This window comes from Eucyclogobius newberryi, unplaced genomic scaffold, assembly GCF_026437365.1.
Source record: "Eucyclogobius newberryi isolate DKJ021-1_F unplaced genomic scaffold, fEucNew1.0.hap1 SCAF_14, whole genome shotgun sequence".
In the NCBI taxonomy this organism is placed as follows: Eukaryota; Metazoa; Chordata; class Actinopteri; order Gobiiformes; family Gobiidae; genus Eucyclogobius; species Eucyclogobius newberryi.
This window is the reverse complement of record NW_027315768.1, coordinates 27,667,749-27,687,879: the sequence shown is the minus strand read 5'-3', so window position 1 is coordinate 27,687,879 and position 20,131 is coordinate 27,667,749. Positions and strand designations below refer to the sequence as shown.

The 20,131-nt window shown below is 40.6% G+C and overlaps 1 protein-coding gene across 1 annotated transcript in view; it reads left to right on the top strand.

Moving 5' to 3' along the window:
* The window catches only part of lrp1bb (low density lipoprotein receptor-related protein 1Bb), a 512,409-nt gene that overhangs the window by 449,323 nt on the left and 42,955 nt on the right, over positions 1–20,131 (top strand). The window contains exons 67-76 of the mRNA XM_072445180.1: positions 5,240–5,356; positions 8,109–8,215; positions 11,500–11,632; positions 13,149–13,255; positions 14,807–14,939; positions 16,078–16,200; positions 16,347–16,469; positions 18,606–18,746; positions 19,037–19,171; positions 19,964–20,083. Coding sequence (XP_072301281.1) covers positions 5,240–5,356; positions 8,109–8,215; positions 11,500–11,632; positions 13,149–13,255; positions 14,807–14,939; positions 16,078–16,200; positions 16,347–16,469; positions 18,606–18,746; positions 19,037–19,171; positions 19,964–20,083 — 1,239 coding nt within the window. The remainder of the gene's footprint in view (positions 1–5,239; positions 5,357–8,108; positions 8,216–11,499; positions 11,633–13,148; positions 13,256–14,806; positions 14,940–16,077; positions 16,201–16,346; positions 16,470–18,605; positions 18,747–19,036; positions 19,172–19,963; positions 20,084–20,131) is intronic.

Here is a 20,131-nt window from a genome sequence, read left to right as displayed (position 1 = left end):
GAACATGCAGACTCCACCCAGAGAGATAATGTGATGTTGGTCTGGTCCGGGAATCGAACCCATGATCTCCTTCTTGGGAGGCAAGAGCGCTAACCGCCACGGTGCACCGTGGTTCTGAAGTAGATCAAGACAATTCTAAAATCTTGCTTAAGAACGTGACATTATTTCAGTATAGATACTTATTCAAGTGTTCTTGTATCAAGTTTTGATACTAGTTTTAACATAATTTATTATCTGGGTATCAGTTTTTGAAACCCTATCCCATGACCTTGTATGGAACGAGACCGAGAGTATTCCAACAAAGCAAAAGGTCATTATTCCAATTTAACCACCCGCTATATTAAATCAAATCAATTTAAATTTGTAAGGCCCAAAATCACAACAACAGTCGCCTCTGAGGGCCGAATCAACAATGTCTGTGGTGGCGAGGGACAATGTCCCAGGGTCCTCTGTCCTTAGACTCTCCTTCTCGGCCAGGAAAAACTACAAGAAAACCCTCTTTGGGAAAAAAGCGTAGAAACCTGGAGGAGTTCCAGTGAAGGAGAGATCCGACTCTCACAGACGGACAGACGGACACGAGGGAGACTGGAGCTGGACCCACTCTTCAGGCAGATGAGGGACCGTCTGAGTCGAGCTGGACCCACTCTTCAGGCAGATGAGGGACCGTCTGAGTCGAGCTGGACCCACTCTTCAGGCAGATGAGGGACCGTCTGAGTCGAGCTGGACCCACTCTTCAGGCAGATGAGGGACCGACTGAGGCGAACTGGACCCACTCTTCAGGCAGATGAGGGACCGACTGAGGCGAACTGGACCCACTCTTCAGGCAGATGAGGGACCGTCGGAGGCGAGCTGGACCCACTCTTCAGGCAGATGAGGGACCGTCTGAGTCGAGCTGGACCCACTCTTCAGGCAGATGAGGGACCGTCTGAGTCGAGCTGGACCCACTCTTCAGGCAGATGAGGGACCGTCTGAGTCGAGCTGGACCCACTCTTCAGGCAGATGAGGGACCGTCTGAGTCGAGCTGGACCCACTCTTCAGGCAGATGAGGGACCGACTGAGGCGAACTGGACCCACTCTTCAGGCAGATGAGGGACCGTCTGAGTCGAGCTGGACCCACTCTTCAGGCAGATGAGGGACCGTCTGAGTCGAGCTGGACCCACTCTTCAGGCAGATGAGGGACCGACTGAGTCGAGCTGGACCCACTCTTCAGGCAGATGAGGGACCGTCTGAGTCGAGCTGGACCCACTCTTCAGGCAGATGAGGGACCGTCGGGGGCGAGCTGGACCCACTCTTCAGGCAGATGAGGGACCGTCCACACGGGGCAGGGACCACTTCACCAGGGGAGGGGCATCTGGGTCCACAGGTCCTCAGGAGTGAGAGAAAGAAAAGAAGGCGGTGAACAGTTTGCAAGTGGAATTAAAAAATAAATATTGTTTGATAGCATAAGTAGTCAGAAGAAGAAGAGGATAGTGCTCAAGCTGTCATACTTCCCCCAGCACAGTTACTCCTAGGGCAGCGTAGCTAAAGCTGTGGGGTTTATATTTCTGTTCCTAACTGGTCTGACCATAAGCGATTTCGAAGAGGAACGTTTTAAGCCTGGACTTAAATGAAGAGACTGTGTCAGCATATTTAACATGGGTCGGGAGCTGATTCCATAACACAGGAGCTTGGTAGCTAAACGCTCTACCTCCTACAGTACTTTTAGAGACTCTTGGGACCACCAGAAGGCCGGCATTCTGAGAGCGAAGAGCTCTGTTTGGATGATATGGTTCTATAGCATCTTTGAGGTAGGATGGGGCCATGTCATTTATGGCTTTGTAGGTCAAGAGTAGAATTTTAAATTTGATTCTAAACTCGACAGGAGCCAGTGAAGAGACTCCAGCACCGGCGTAATGTGCTCTCTTCTTTTTGTTCCTGTTAGTAATCTTGCTGCTGCATTTTGAACCAGTTGAAAGCTTTTTATGGAGCTTTTAGGACACGCTGCGAGCAGGAGTTACAGTAGTCTAATCTAGTCATTACAAATGCATGGATAAGTTTTTCAGCATCGCTTTTAGGCAGGATTCTTCTGATTTTGGCTCTTGTTGTGCAAATGGAAATAGGCTGTTTTACAAGCTTGATTTATGAGCTTTAAATGAGAGCTCCTGGTCAAATAAGACTCTGAGGTTTCTTACAGTAGAACTAGAGGCTACACTGACATTGTCCAGTGTGACTATCTGCTCAGATAGAGCGTCTCGTAGATGCTTAGGGCCAAGCACAATGACCTCGGTTTTTTCAGGGTTAAGAAACAGGTAGTTAAGTGTCATCCAGGTTTTTATCTCCTTCACACAAGCACTAAGTCTGTCTACTTGATCGCTCTGATCAGGTCTCATTGATAAATACAGCTGAGTGTCGTCTGCATAGCAGTGGAAGTTAATGCCATGTGACCTGATAATGTTGCCTAATGGCAGCATATAAAGAGTAAACAGAATTGGACCGAGTACCGAACCCTGTGGCACACCGTAAATTACTTTAGAGCAAGGTGAGGAGCTCTGGTTTACATTAACAAATTGGTACCTATCAGATAGATAGGATTTAAACCTGCTGAGGGCTGTTCCTCTGACACCTATGTCACATTCTAACCTCTGCAGTAGAATGTTGTGGTCGATGGTGTCAAACACTGCGCTGAGGTCCAACAGAACCAGGACTGAGACCAGTCCATCGTCAGTAGCTAATAACAAATCATTTGTTATTAGCTACTGACGATGGACTGGTCTCAGTCCTGGTTCTATATGAATGTTATATGGATATGTATGAATGTGTGCATTTAAGTATATTTTTCTCTATTAGGGATAGGTTAGTTCTATGGGAATAGGTTAGTTTGTGCTATGTAAGTTTTGTTGCGGTGTGTTTAAAGAAAAAAATATTGAAAAAAAATAAAAATAAATTACCACTCCTAATGACTAAAATGGATCCGACTAAAATGGGAATAAAGTCGACGAACCATTACAAGCCCTAATTTAAATGCCGGTTTGTTTTGTTATTTCAAACAGTTATTTTTGCCCGTTTAACTCTGATGTATTTCCCAGACTTTGGCCCTTTGTTCCAACATATTTCAAACCACTTCCCGACACTGCGTTGGAACTTCACCGCTGAAAATTCCCACTTTGGATTCCCACGGAGTCTTTTGGAAGTATTTTCTTGTTAGCGCCGTAACGAGTTCCGACTTAACCGGGGAGTAGAGGGGGTCCATCTTTGCTCGAGTCGCATCTTTTCATGTGCGCTAAGTGACTGAGCCCACTTCCTAACAAATCCCTTCTTCATGTCGGCGCCGCTCGCTCGTCCTCCTCCTCGACCGGCGCCTCCCGTTGTCGCGTTGGAAAGACATCCAGGCGAAAAAGCACTATCCTCCTCTTTCTCTCTCTACCTCTGCCATTATCCCTGATGATGTCTGCTGGTATTTTCAAGGAGAGCTTTTAGCCTGACTTTGAAAAGGCATCTGAGAGGAGGGCCGGAGCGAGTGTGGGCCCCGCTCGTGCTCTCTCTGGCTGGTGTAAATGGAGAGTACCAGAGTGAAGACCCTATTATATATTTATGTTAAATGCTGTCGTATGGTTAGTTGTTACAGCCGCTAAAACATATCCCGAGCTCTTTCTCATGTTGTGTTGTTAGTTCTTGTGGATTTGAAGGAACATTATAGAGTATTTCAAAATATGTTCTCTTCATATTTCCATGTTTAATCAGTGGAATTAAAATGTGCGTGCTTATTGGATGAAAACTAAACTAAAACAGTGTCTTGACAGCTTGCACAACCAGTTTATGTCTAATATGTTAATGTATGATTAAGAATGGTGTCTCTCTGCACATTTGTAATTCTTTGTAGTGGTGTTATTGGTTTATTGTTGGAAGAGGTGTTTCTGTTATGAATCCAAATGGTTTTAGACGTATGAAGAGCGTTGTAATACTGAATATACATATAAAGGGCTGACTATGAAGTAGTTAGAATGCTAGTTAGTTGGTTGTTCAACTATTACTTTGTTCGTAATTATAAAGCACTGAGCCCTCAATAAGATAATTTGTGTCACATAGCAGCCATCGCAAATACGATCAGATAAGATAAGCCTTTATTTGTCCCACAATGAGAAAATGACTGTGTTGCAACACAAAGTAGGTACAGAAGTAAACAACAAAGAACAGATTACTTATAGAAAACTTATAAAAAACAAAACTCTTAATAGAAAAGCTCTTATAAAACCTCTTATAGCATAACACTAATAGTTATACTAATAAGAGTCTAATAGATGAATACTTGACATTTTATAGGTACTACTTAATAACTACTAACACTAATCTAATAATTAAGTGTTGGTAGTTATTAAGTAACTACGAACACGCCAATAATACTCTATGTTGCCCCTAAACCAAAGTGTAACCCGTATTTTAATTTGCTCAAAAAGCACAGAACAGGAAACTTTATGTTTGTGGGTTTTTAGCAATGACAAATCAGTAAAACATAATTCTACAAATGTAAATGTTTAGGGGGAGTTGGCTGACAGCTGCCTGAAGATTTCAGTTCAGAACTTTGCAGTTTGATACTGAATCAACATTGGGTTATATTTTCTAAGCACCATCGTCAAGCAAGAATGACAATGATTTCACTTAAACGTCTGATGAATCTATTTGTTTTATTATTTTTAGTGTCAGATTTTCATCCAGTGCAGCCTTTTATTGTGGAGATTTTTTACCCAAGAATAATTTTGTCAGTATAATACAAGTCGCACTGGAGGCGTACAATGTACTGAGAAAAAAATATGATTTAGTCACAATTCAACTCTGTACTGTATATTCTAAACTTGTTTTGATCTCTTTGGGCAATGGGAACAAATCTGGAGATAAAAGTGGTATGGAGTATTTCTTCATCTCCGTGTTGTGATCTTTAAACAACATTTTTATGTTTTAGTCGATTGTCATCGTCTTGTTTAACTATTTATAATCCTCTTGACAAATCTCCTCGAAATCTCGCTTTTTACCACCTCAGTCATGAAGGCTTTGTTGTTCATCTTGATCGGTGGCACTGAGGCAGGTACTTCACGCATCTCATCGGAGTTTATTCCATGAATCCAGCGTCAGACTCGCAATCGGGGGAAACCTGGAGGAAACAATCGTTACACCAAAACAATCTGATGCGGAGCAGACTATTAACATTCACGCCGTTTGAAGCCATTCTCATCTGCGCCTTTGTTTGTGCTCTTCTCGCACGCAGATGAAAAGACGTGCGGACCTCATGAATTCCGCTGCGAGAATAACAACTGCATCCCGGACCACTGGAGGTGTGACAGCCAGAACGACTGCGGAGACAACTCTGATGAACACAACTGCAGTGAGTACCCGGGCGAGGCCTCGTAAGCCTTTGACTAACGCACGTCTGACAGAAGCGCCTCAGCTCGGGGCATAGGGGGCGCACTCGACCCACTTCCCCCCGGTGAACGTGAAGAGATCCGAATTCACATCATTGCTGGAGTTGTTTGTTTTGGATATCACATCATTATCACTTGTTTTATATCATTTTAACTCATATTGCATACATAAATGTGTTTTTATTAATGTTATTGAATTGAGTTTGTTTGTTGTTGTATTTTGTGTTGTGTTTTAACAAGGTATCCATAAAAATATAACTTTTTTCATTGGGTTTTCCCTGTATAAATAAATAAAGTGATTGATTGAATGAAGTCTCAAAAATAACAAAAATGTGTTGTTCCAGACGTGCAAATTTAACTCATAATTGCATTGACGTGTCAAATTAATTAATCAAACATACAGCTAATTTTAGAGATGGACTAATATATTGGGATGATATTTGCACGTTTTTGTACATCGGCGATTGGCCTTGTAGCTCAAGAATAGACCGATAGTCATTTTGTGCTGGAAAAACTGACTAAAATGCCCTGTAGAAGCATAACTGGGTTCATATTTATTCTGTATCTTATAATTTTGGGTGCAATATCTCATTCGGCTCTGTATATTAAACTCAAGATATTGACTTTTTGGCCTTTGGTCGCTCTTGATATCAAAATAACCGTATGGGTTTGGTCTTGGCCATGAAAAACACATATTGGTCAATCTCTAGTTACTATTCTGTGATTATTTATGATCTATGCATCATGACTGAATGAAAAACATACTGTAAGGTGCCACCCTCTTGTCTTCATTGGGATTTTATTGTTTTGTTTTGAGTGTTCCACAGTATGATGTCTGTGTCCTCTTCCCCTTTCCGCAGATCAGGCCTGTAACTTCATGGAGATTTGTTTATAAGTCATACTCCCCACCAGAAACATCATGTAGTCTGTTGAGTACTTTTGACTATATCTGTATAGTAGTGCATATATAGTAATCAAAAGTGATTTGCTCCTAGTCAGAAAGCAGAAGTCAAAACAAAAAGAGAGCATTTCATTTTGTCTTGTTTATTATGATTGGTTGATAAGCTTCTTTGCTAGGAGACACATTAAAGGTGCACTTCATAGACTTTGCTGTCCGAGCTGCCTCTGATTCAACCCAATTTCTTAGATTCCGGCGCGTCTCTCCCGTCTTTCCCGCCTGATAACACTGTACGTCTGGACCTATTGTGTGTTTATGCTGAACATGCACCACTGAAGTGATTTATTCGCTGCTTATTCCACACAGCCATTAATGTCACTTAAAATGCAAATAAAAGCCAGTCAACTGTTGGATGCAATAGAATTATGCAGTTGGACCAAAAGACAGCAGCAGAGGCAGCAAATCTTATTTTGCCTCCACGCCTGCTGGGGCCCTCGCCTGTGAGCACAACTCATAACACAGGCCCTGAGACGGCTAACGGCCCGTGATAACAAGGAGACTGTGGACGACGTCCTTTCTTTGGCGGTGGTGGTAGAGAAGACAATAGTGCACTCAAGTAAGCGATGTTACTTTTAAAGGTCCTGTATTAGACATAATTGACTCCTGTGAGCTTTTGGCCACGTTAGAATGTTGTTGCATTATTAGGCTGTCGACACCTCCAAAGCTCAAATGGCTCTTTTCCACCTTGAGAGGTCATTCATTTGTAGTTTTAAACTTAACTGCTATTTTTAGCCTCTACTGAATATTTTTGAATTACCTTTTGTTCAGTTGAGCTTTTAAGTTAGGCCATTGCAGGTCTGAAATGATCTTATTGATGATGAACAAAGTGTTATCATCAATAGTGCTTTCAGTTTGAGAGAAGAACTATATAAGAATATGAATAATATCAAGTACCGTACTTTCCGCACTATTTTCGATAATTTTTCATATATAAAACGTGTACCAAACAAAATCTCTTCGAGGTATGTAAGAACAACCAGAATTGATCCATATATAGGGCACACTGGATTATAAGGCACACTGTCGTTTTTTGAGACATTTAAAGTAAGTTTTAAGTGCGCCTTATAGTGCGGAAATTACGGTAAGTGAAAAATCATTTAGTGAACTAAATACTGTGTAACCTTTTGGGTGTAACAGACACAATACTAACTAATGCATAGATTATGGTAATTACGAAGAACAAAGCAATAAAGTACGTAAAACAAAATCACATTCACTGCTCAATAACCAATACTTTTATTTGATATTGCAATGGCATGATATTCACGTACAACTAAAAGTATAATTCCCGGTGAGACTTTACAATGACTACAAATAGTTGATTAGGAAGTCTTTGTTCATACTTTGATCAGACTAATTATGTTGTAAATATTATAAAGCAGTTCCTAGTTTCCTTAAAAAGTGAGAAAACTAGAATGAACTCACCTCTGGTTTTGGGATGGACCTGCACTAAACGACAGGTATAGGATTTGTTGGCTTTTTCTGACACTGCCCTTTTGTGCTAAATCTATTTTGAGAGGAGAAATTCACCTGTCCGCCCTGCCAGCTTCTCCTCTCCTGAAACAAAATGCTTCTAATTAACCCAAACGCCGGGACTGCCAAGGTATTAGTGTGTGAATCTAAACACACAATATTTTGGCGCTGTCACACTGTCTGGGGATGTCTGCGCTTTTGTCTTCTTGTCTTTTGTCGTCTAATTGTGGAGAAATGATGAGATTGCCCTCATTTTGCACCGCTTTGTGTTTTTTGTTTCTCAGAGCCGGTCACGTGTAACCACAAGGACTTCGCCTGTGCCAACGGCGACTGCATCTCCTCCAGGTTTCGGTGCGACGGCGACTACGACTGCCTGGACAATTCGGACGAGGTTTGTCATGTGATTGCTGCGCTACACTGAAGCGGGTTCTAGTCAATAAGAATTTAAATGGATACAGGAGATGATTCAGCTTTTTCTTTCACAAAAAACATTCAGAAACATACTATATAATGTTGACTTTGAAGAGTTTCAGCCATGTTGTTTTCCCCTCTCATTTAAGATATTTAGCAAGATTCAAGGCGCCATTGCTCCGACAATCCTCGCCGTTACTTTGACACACGCAGGATTCAGCGGCGTTGCATTGCCCGTTTGACACCCGTTTTTAATCATTTTGTTATATCCGGGGCCGTCAGCATTGCCCTGTAGAACGCCACTTTGTTGTGACGTGCTGTAAAGCGGAAAACGGACAAACAGCACCGCAATTTTCAACGCGGAATTCCGTCGACTTGTTTCTTTTCTGTTATTGTAGATAAACTTTGCAATTTCAAATATCCCAAAATATAATTTACTGTGGAAGCCATGTTTATTGCACAGTAAACTGTAGTCCATCAAGGCCAGGTTGCTTATAGGCCTATTGTTTGTGTCAAGGTTTTACGTTTTAGCTCTGGTGTTACTTTGAAATCCGTGCGATGAGGTGGTATTTGATGTGCATAGATAATACATCACATATTCATGAAGAGTTATTTTTATAATGTAAACGGATGTAGATGGATTATGAACGGTGTTAGCAAATATGTATTTTCTAATCTACTCATTGTAATTCGCTGTAGGAGAAAGATAAAGTGACTCCAGCCACCTTTTGCATTCCCTCATTGTCTATACTATAATACACGGTTGGTGAATTTCATATAAATTAACTCTCCACTGAGCTCCCAGCGTCAGCCCACAGTTGGTGAAAATGAAATTGCTTTTGTAAAAAAAAAATAATCCCTTTAAAGGCATAATTTATTAGCGTCGTACACATCTTCCATTCTTGGTTTCAAAACAGTCCTCGGCGCAAACTTCCATTGTTTGACATAATATATCTAAAGTATATTAGTGCATGAAATACCCTATATTCACTCACTAGGGGGACTTCAGCATTTAGTGAAACAAAAACCGTTTGTTTAGAATCCAAATGTTACTGGATATCTTAATTTCCCCTATCCACAGCTAATTTGATATATCATTTTACGCTCTAATACGAACGCATTGGTGCCTTATTTAGCATTCTATGGCATAAAGAGAAAACCCCATCAGTAGTAATGATGCAGTGTGATGCATAATTCAAGGGCAAAGGCTTGTTATTAGGATTCATTATTCCTTGTTAATTCATAGTGTGCTTTTTAACATTGTAGTCGTAATTTCTCACCATGACCATTATTAACCCGGTATTACAGCTCTCACACTGCAGCGTTTCTGGGTCAGCGCAGTCACAACTTGTTGCCATTCAATTACAGGGACGGCAGATGGAAAGTAGCAGTAGCTGAATCTGTTACAGGTCATCTTTTCTCTTGAAGATTCATTCTTTTGTACTGACAAATAAAGACTAAACACTGTATTCTGAAGCCAATACTTAGTTTTGAATAATAATATAATGTGTGCTGTATTTGTTATTATGATTATGGTTTTGTAATATATATGTTCAAAGAAATTACAAATTTCAGCTTGAATTTTATTTATTTTTCTTCATGTTATAAAGTGAAATTGCGTTTTCCCCATGTACATACACTGTATATTGTCAGACAACACACCGTTGTGTGTTGTCTGCATCCAACTATAACGTTTTTATAGCGACAAAAGAGTACTTAGGGACAAAACCCAAACTTCATGTACGTAGAAAAATATACAGAGGACCTGTGGGCAGAGGGGCAGAGGACCTGTGGGCAGAGGACCTGTGGGCAGAGGACCTGTGGGCAGAGGACCTGTGGGCAGAGGGGCAGAGGACCTGTGGGCAGAGGGGCAGAGGACCTGTGGGCAGTGGGGCAGAGGACCTGTGGGCAGAGGGGCAGAGGTCCTGTGGGCAGAGGACCTGTGGCCAGAGGGACAGAGGACCTTTGGGCAGAGGACCTGTGGGCAGTGGGGCAGAGGACCTGTGGGCAGAGGGGCAGAGAACCTGTGGGCAGAGGGGCAGAGGACCTGTGGGCAGAGGGGCAGAGGACCTGTGGGCAGAGGGGCAGAGGATCTTTGGGCAGAGGGACAGAGGACCTGTGGGCAGAGGGACAGAGGACCTGTGGGCAGAGGGGCAGAGGACCTGTGGGCAGAGGGGCAGAGGATCTTTGGGCAGAGGACCTGTGGGGAGAGGAGCTGTGGGCAGAGGGGCAGAGGACCTGTGGGCAGAGGACCTGTGGGCAGAGGACCTGTGGGCAGAGGGACAGAGGACCTTTGGGCAGAGGACCTGTGGGCAGTGGGGCAGAGGACCTGTGGGCAGAGGGGCAGAGGACCTGTGGGCAGAGGGGCAGAGGACCTGTGGGCAGTGGGGCAGAGGACCTGTGGGCAGAGGGGCAGAGGACCTGTGGGCAGAGGGGCAGAGGACCTGTGGGCAGAGGGGCAGAGGATCTTTGGGAAGAGGGACAGAGGACCTGTGGGCAGAGGGACAGAGGACCTGTGGGCAGAGGGACAGAGGACCTGTGGGCAGAGGGGCAGAGGATCTTTAAATCAAACTGTAAATGTGTGCGTGGATGGGTTCAAAACGACAAAACATTCATTCAAAACACTCACACTTCCCCACACAAGCAGTTGTGATTCAATGAATAATAAGCTATTACTTTCTATTGCTTCCAAATATAAAGTAAAGTGATTCAAATGCATTGCTCAGTGAACACAAACAGATCACCTTCTGCCTCGCATCTGAAAACCACATATGCACACAAAAAAGAGAATAGAAATCTCCATAAGGCAGAGTTAGGGGGCAGAGTTTACGGACACAACTGCACAATCCCACGTCAAATTGTCTTTTAATAGATCCCAAACTTAACGTAGAACATCTCATACGTCAATCTAAACCCGTATGCTGTATGTATGTGCTTTATAAATGACCTCTGACCTGGAACTTGGCTTGTCTCCAATAATGTGGAAGATTCTAGGCAAAGCAATAACATCTCCGTGAAGAAAAGGTTACCCAGGGCATCATTCAATTAATTTCCTATTCAATGATTTTTGATTTGAATTATGGACATTTTATTACATCTCATGCTCGTAGAGTTGAGCCTAGGAACCTTCTGTAGATTCCCTTTTGGTGTAGGAACCTGAGCAACTGTTGGTGCATTTTACAGCCAGCCATGTCACCTCTGTATCTAAAATGTGTTGAAAGTCCCTGTGATGTTGTTTATTGCAAACCTTCATTACATTTGCAGAAAGGCTGTGAGGTGCACTGTGCTGAAGACCAATTCCAGTGCCACAACAACTTGTGCATCTCACTAAAGTGGGTCTGCGACGGACAAGAGGACTGCAAAATGGGCGAGGATGAGAAAAACTGCCAAGGAACAGGTACAAACAAATACATTTCACCAGAGAAGTACAAAGAAATGGGATGTTGGTTGGTGTTAAAGGCCCTTATTCGACCATCTTTCCTGTGTCCATTTATACACTCCTGCAATTGTCATGATATAAAAGCATGACTCTTTTTTTCCCCACTTGCCGCCGTGTGCTGCCATTGTGTTCTTGACAATGGGCACTACTTCTTGCCTCAGATATTATGATTTTCATAACTGTTCACTTATTTCATACGTTTTGGCAAATTGCTGGTCTTTGAAAAGGCTTTCCAGTTTATAATAAGAGGTCGTTTTGTGGAGGAGTAAAAAATGATGATTGATTGATTTGCCGAGTTACGTCTGAATGCACTTTTGGGTGTTTATAATCACTTTTGCCAAGTTTAAGGTCTAAGGGAGGTAACAGTCAGCATTTAGAGTTTACAGTTGAGAGATCAGGTGAAAGGACAGATGTTTTGTAAGACGTTGGGTTTGATTCTTGTCTACAATTTGCAGTTAGGACTATATTCTTCTACTTAATGAAAAAATCAAAATTGGACACAGTGGATATGTTTGGTTACAATGCGTTTGTTCAGGTAACATGGGTCAGGGTCATACATTGGGATAAATATTTGATTCATTATAAGGTGTACCACACTGTATACTAATTACTCCATAATGAACTACTTGTTTATCAAGAATGGATCAAGGTTTGTGACTTCTTACTTAAGGGTTGAGCTGTTACGGTTAGTTTGTTAAAACAGTAGTCACTAAGCTTGAATCACTGTTTGTACATTATTATTTAGTTTTTTGTTCCTAAGGCTTTTAAAAGTGTTTGTTATTTAAGCTGGCATTTTACGTCAAATTAAATTAAATATGAAACATCGCAAAATGAAATAAAATATTCAATACTAGGTTGAAAGAAGACCCACTGACCCTAAAAAAACTACAAACTGTTCTTAACAACACAAATAGCTATTATAGAACTTTTTTTTTTTTTAGCATAAATTGGATCTACCCAACTTAAAATGGAAATATGGTATGGAAGCGATTACAGTGTTTTTAAAATGGAACTATACCCAACTGGATTTGATGGAATTGGAAATGATGATATGGTTTAAAGATGTAAGGTAATTGTATAACCATAAAGTGAACAAATAATTCCATGTATTATTTAGCTGTTTAGCTGTATGCATGTGTATTAGTATGTATAGATGTGTGTGTTTGTATGTACATTGTGCATATGTGTATATATACATGATTTCAATTATTGTATGTAAAAAATGAAAACAATAAATGGAAAAAGTTAATATAGAAAAAAAAAACGTACATACTTCTTACTTTCTTTAGTATTACCAACTTTACAATAGCCCAATCTAATATTACTCTCTATTGTGAATAATGCCCCTTCAATCCATCATATCATTTCTGCACAATCAACTTCATTGCTCACATATTGTATAAAAGCGCGTGTCATCAGTACATTATCTGTTACCTGTAGTGCAGGTGTTCATAAGCCTGCGTTTGTCTCCCAGCAGCCCCGGCGTGCTCTGTGAACGAGTACGTGTGTGCGAGTGGAGGCTGCGTGTCAGCCAGCCTCAGATGTGACGGACACGACAACTGTCTGGATGGATCCGATGAGGTCAGTTCACCCTCGTGTTTCGCCTCATCCCGATTCATGAGACTACCATCTGGCCCTTTCCTCTGTGAAGAAATGCATGACTAATACTATTATGGATGGATTATGTCGGTTATTGCAGGACGGTTCAAGGAATGTGCATTTTAGTGTCCATATTTTAAACTGTGTAACCTGTTAAAACATTAAACATTGTCGATGTTTCTTTTTACAACTTGCGGAGACAATGTGAGGCTTGCAATATATAATAATATTTTATATAAAGCTGATTTGGTCTGGGCATTTGGTCTGGCCTTGAGGTGGAAAAAGCAGTGAGTGTGTTTGTCATGGAATGAGACATACACCAATGCTATTCCTTAACACACAGAGAACACAATTCAACTTAGAATATGAAACGACACAGAAACATCAGACGTTTGTGTGGCATGCATGGGAGAAAACGCCGGGCTGCGTCAGCCAAGCTGTTGTAAGCAGCCTGCGTGACCCTCCTGGTCTCACCACGTTTTTTCTCATGCAGGTTGGTTTTATTAGATATTATGGAATAGGCGGGTCACATTTCTCATTGGTCAGCTTCACATCAAGGCACTTGTCTTTTACAACAGTCTGTAGAGATGAAGCCTTGGATAATGTTTATCTAACTCCCCTGGGCTGTTGCACCCCCTCCCTAGGGTAACATTCTTTGCTCCATCTTTACGACAAATGCAGTTTTTCACACATCCTGTTTTTCTCTTGGACTAATGATGCAGATAATATACTATTATGCAGATAAAATACATCACAGAAATATAATCATATATTTACATTTTATCACAGTGTTTTATCTTGGCACATAATTAAACTTTTAGGATTGAAAAGTATCTCGTAGTTGCTTGTTTCTTATAAACAATTCGTACTAGAGACATTTTACTTCTGCCTCTGCTTGCATAATTATACTTTTTTGAACAATTGTACATTAAAGAGGCTGCAAATTTGATACGGTATTAAGTAAAATTTGTCTTGTATAGATATATTGTAAAAGCGCCTCTTTTAGTCAAAATAAGACCGCTGTTCATCGTCCAAGAACCAGGAAGTGCTTTGTTAACATGCCAGTTGTTGTTAGCTTTACTGCGACGGCAGAAATCCACTGTAGTCTCTGGAAATTGTGAAACGCACTTATAAACTGTCACAATAATTACTATATCAGCCTCAATATTTATCGGGTGATCTTTTGCACTTCTGGAGAGCGTTTCAATATTTTTTGTTGTATAATTTGATAAGATTTGAACTGTAGAGAGTCAAATACGTGCTATAACTGCAATGACAGTAACCGGTTTTGTGTTTTATTGTGCCATTTATTTGTTTCAGTTCATGTTTGGTTCTAAAAATGTGTTTGTTTGGATTATCCTGCTTTAAGGTTATTGTGTCAATGGCCCCATATCAGTGTGTGTCGCCTTTTACACACAATTCTCACTGATCCTACAGATTTTTGTTTTTCTCTTGATTGTAGCTAGAAGTGCCACTTTGTTGAATTGACGTGGTTGTTGCTGTTGTTGTGGTGGTGGTGTTTGTTGTTGACAGATTGGCTGCGTGAAGGAGTGCAGAGAAGATGAGTTCCTGTGTCTGAACCGCGCCCACTGTATCCCGCGGCGATGGCGCTGTGACGACGTCTTTGACTGCATGGACCACAGCGATGAGGAGAACTGCAGTCAAGGTACGTGGCACCCATTTGTGTAGAAGTATTTTGAGTGCAATAGAGTGCAATAATAGTACTTGGGCTTGATGATAAAACCGACCGATTAACCAAATGCTGAAATGTGTTTATGGTTTGTTTTTGCCTGTAACACTTAAGCATGTTAAGTTGTAATCATGCTTGGGTTTTGTTGAGGTTCTATTGCGTAAGTTTGTGTATTTTGTTAAAAAACTTATGTTAATTGCAATAACAAAAAAGTGGATGACCCGGGCTGTCCCGACGGTTAAGGACTGGGCGGACATCATAACTGACATACGCAACATGGAAAAAATAACCGCCAGACTCAACTTGAAAATGGACGAATTCAACAAGCAATGGACAAAATGGGACTCATACTTCTCGCCATAAGATGCTTTAACCCCTTTTTTCCATTAGATGCAACCTAGTTCACTATCTGCTAACCCTTGTCCTTTACATACATTTTTCTTTTTTTTCTTCTTATTTGTTTTATTTATTTGCATTATTTATTATTCTAATATAAGCATAAGAGAAAATGTATATGTGTGTGTATGCATAAGTGAACTTAAATTTGTACATCCATGTATGTATACATATTTGTTTTCCTCTCATTATTTAATTTTCTTCCCTAAATCTTTAAATAGGTCATTTTGTGTTGTGTAATTTTTGTTGCTGTGTGTTTCAAAAACAATAAATAGTTTTAAAAAAAAGAAGGAAAAAAAAGAAAACATATGTTAAAATGTAATTGACTGGGGACATTTGTCTCGGAGGCCAGCGATCAGAAAACTTTTCATATGTATTTTGAATCCATAAATAGCAAAGAAAAGATCATCACACATTGACATGAATTAAAGTTATGTCGACATTTGTTAAACTTTTAATGTAAACTTCAGATTTTATGGACGTCTGTTTGGGTGAAACATGTGACATCCACAGTCCAGTGACAGTTTATTGTTTCAGAATTACATTTGTGTCAGGGGATGTTGAGAGCATCATTTTCTGACCCTCCAGAATTTAAATAGGTTGCGCACTTCATTGAAAGGTAAAATTGTCCGACTTCACAGGGCGCTTTAGTCACATCTCAGCTCTGTTTCCCTCAGACTCCCTCGCTGTTTGAGCTGAGTGATGTGTGTAATTGCAGGTGCGTTCTTCTGCCGCGCCGACGAGTTCATCTGTAACAACACCTTGTGTAAACTGCACACGTGGGTGTGCGACGGCAAAGACCACTGCGGGGACAACTCCGATGAGGACGCCGAGATGTGCGGTGCGTTTGTCTCTTTCCTTCAAAGCTGCACATGCACAGTTTTAAAAGGCAACTGTGTCTATTTTCCCAGTGGGGAGTATTTCATTGTATTTGTGATGTGTTTTGAAAGACGTATCTATTAGTTTGTCTTGTCTTCTCATCTGTAGCTAAACTACCCTGCCCTCCCACACGTCCATTTCGCTGTCGGAACGATCAGGTCTGTCTGCGCTCCGATCAAGTCTGCAATAAAGTGGACGACTGCGGTGACAGCTCGGACGAGGAGGAGTGTGGTGAGACGCGTTTATACATTCAGAAACTCATTGTACACTTTGTGACTATGTGTCTGTGAAAAGAGCTTACAGTACGGTATGTATTTTCACTCAGAAACATAGAGTTCATCAAAAAAAATTTAAATCTGTGTCATAAATAGCATTGGTATCACATGGGAATTAGTTTGTGACATTCTTTTTTACCTTAATTGTGGTGTTGATGTTGAGTACTAAGCTGTCCATAAATAAGAAAGTACAGAGATAAAGTTGTTCAAACTCCTCTTCAATGTCAGCCATGGGCAGTCGACCAGTCCAACAGGGTAAACCACTCCTGACCAACATTTTGAACCAGGAGAAGCATTGCATTGTGGTTACTGTCTCTTCCTGACATGTTTCCCCAAATGCAACAATCAACTTTTCAATGCATCCAATAAGAATTAAACATTAACCCTATAGTAACAAGATTAAAAGATGTTACACATGAATTAACCGCAACAATATTGAATACTTTATTGAAATTAATAACTCGGATTAAATTCAGAAATTGCGCAAATTCATCTTATTTTTTTAAAAACGTATCATTTCTAGCTTTTAGGGGAAGCGAGTGTTGTTACGATACGGACATTTCAATTTCAGAAAGGAAAAAGCTTGATACTAAACCAAAATAAGATAATTTTTGTAGACAACACAATGTAGTTTTCAACACAAAATAAACATGTTTGTAATTTCCCCACTAGCCTTATTCTGCTTCTGATATATTATGCTGTGATTTTTCTGATTAGAGTATTGATTAGCATCCGAGTATCGATACTTATGACACCCGTAAGTGAAGGAACATATGGACGTTTGTATGTTGACCTCTGACAAAGCTTAAACCACATAAATAGATCGATATCCTGTACATTTTAGACTTATAGCGAGCAGATTTCCATTGTACAAGACCACAATAAATGTCACTGTTGTATTTATATGCCAGTATATTGCCATGTTTCAGCAGCACCAGTGGGTAGATCCCCCAGTGACAGACAGACCATTCATCTTTTCCTCTCTCCATCTTCTTATTGAAACATCCATCCATCTCTCCCTTACCCCATTACCTCCTCCATTGTCCCGCTCCTACTTCAATCTTCCCACTCAATCTCTTCTTAATCCCAGCCTTCTCCAGACGGCCTCCCCTGCACTTAATTTGCTCTTTATTATTGCTTCATTCAGTTCAACTACAGCTGGATGTCAAACCATTTTTTTTTTTGTTTTTTTTGTATGTGTGTGTGTGTCTTTGTATCATTTCATATAGAAATCAATAGAAATCCTATACTCGGGTTGACTCGGTAAATTGATTTTTAGCACACACTGTTTTCAATGTGTTGGTTTAGAAAAGTGAAGTGACTCAAGTATTGCCTTATTAAATTTGTTTTTAACTCCAGTATTAATCTGCGTTGTAGCATGACACTTTTGTAAATGGAATAATAACAACAATACGGATAAGTTTCCTTGTTTTCATCCTAAACTGCACTGGACAGCTTTAGGAAATTCCACATCATTACAATGTCTTATTATCGTTATTACACTGTCTTCATTATTCTATGCTTTTTTGTTGTTGTTCATTTCATTTAAGCAATACAGGGGTTAATTTATTCCCCTGTTTTTCTTGATTTTGTCGTGTAAAAAGGTCTTTCATTTCTGCCATAGATACTCCATGTTGTCCATCACACCAGTCTACAAACTTTCCACTAACTTCGGATATAGTAAATCAAGCACTTTAAGAACATCCGAAATGAGAAAATCTAAGAAACACAACCCATAAACTACATTGTACATTATAAAAATCAATATCCAGTTGATGTTACAATTATATCCAAACTAGAGACTAATTTGAACGCGTATTTGCTCTGAAAAATTAACAAAAACAGTTGTGTCGAGCGGTATTGTTTTATCGCTGCAAAACAAATCTACCCACTACAAATAGTAATATTTCTTCTGTCTGAAAAGAGTGTTTGTTCAGATTGCGAAAACGTAATTAACACACAATGACAGTCTATTTACTTTCCTCTCATTATGCAAACTGGCATTTAGCATCAAGCCTTTCTCGTGTCTGCATTGCTACAACTCTCATAAACCTGCACTCTTGGATCAAAACGTCTCTCCCCCTCGTTACAGAAGTGGTCGCCGGTCGCCCTCGTCCTTGCGGCAAAACCGAGTTCACCTGTAGCAACCGGCGCTGCGTCCCGACCCAGCTCCAGTGCGACCTCTTCAACGACTGCGGCGACGGCGGTTCGGACGAGCAGGACTGCAAAGCCCGTGCGTAGCAAACCCGCCTCCCGCCGACTCGAACCACATCAAAGCCCAGATTAAAAAAGTGCACACTGTCACACACCGGCAGCACTTCTTTGTAATCTAATTTTATGTATGATGTGTAGTTATTTATGCTAATTTATGGACGCTGGTGTTTGAGGTGCGCTGGGTGGGATGTGGGGGGAAAAAATGAAAAAGGATAATGCCCTCTTAGCTCGGCACATCAAACGCACAGACGCAGCAGGTAAGCAGTAAGATCACGAGCGCCGGGCCCTAATCAAAGTCTTTATTTGTAGTTTCAAGTGCAGATGTTTGTGGGAAGAAGACCAGCCCGTGTGGAGAGGACGCCATATGTAACCAGACCAATGCTAATGCTATCTGCCAGTGCAAAGCGGGATTCAAGAGGAACCAGAAGACGGGCCAGTGTGAAGGTAATGGACTCTGAGCATGGACTGGTGCAATTGTGCCGCGCTTTTTTTTAAATTAACTTTGCGTAAGTTGAAAACATGGAAAATATATACTTTCTTATTAGTGAATGCGTTGTTTACAGGTAGGGCTGGGCAATGGACTTGACTTTTGTTGAAATTCCCCTGAAATGTGTCAACTATCGCACAAACAGAGAACAAATTGCCATTTTTTTATATACAGACAATTGACTGTACAGTATGTTCTGCTTTAGCATATTTTCAGAGCAAAAATATTAGTATTATCTTGTTGGAAGTATTTTTGCTTGCTGCTCTTTCTTTCCAAGTAATATTTATCATATTCTGCCCAGGTCTGTGCTCTGTTTTTCTAACTCTTGATCATCTACATTTATCCAAACAAATCTATATTTTAAGTGGATGAATGCAAGTGGTGATGCTTAGAAGCCAGACTCACAAAACAGTAAACGTGGTTTACCAGAGTTTTCCAAATAATAATAATGATTTATTTTTACAAATTAATTCAAACTATTATTCAAAATTGGAACCCAAGCGTTGCACTTTATTTTCAATCATCTATTACCTTCACTATATAGCTTTCATTGCAATAAATAACACTTTTACCATATGGTTAGTCCACGTCTCGTACATAGGAAATAGGCAATATCATTTTAATCATATCATTTTCAATTTCTTTGGTTTGGTTGAATGCGTCTCCACTTTACATTATACGAGAAACGCTACTATAATTACGGCATCGTGGAATATTAACTGTAATGATTGTCTATTTCCTCTTTTCAGAAACAAATGAATGCCTTCAGTTTGATGCGTGTCCACATTACTGCACCAACACCAAAGGAGCTTTTAAATGCACGTGCGACAGAAATTACAAAGACATCAACGGGAACTGCATTTCAAAAGGTATGCCCATTCAACACAATATTATACACAATACGCATTCATGACTAT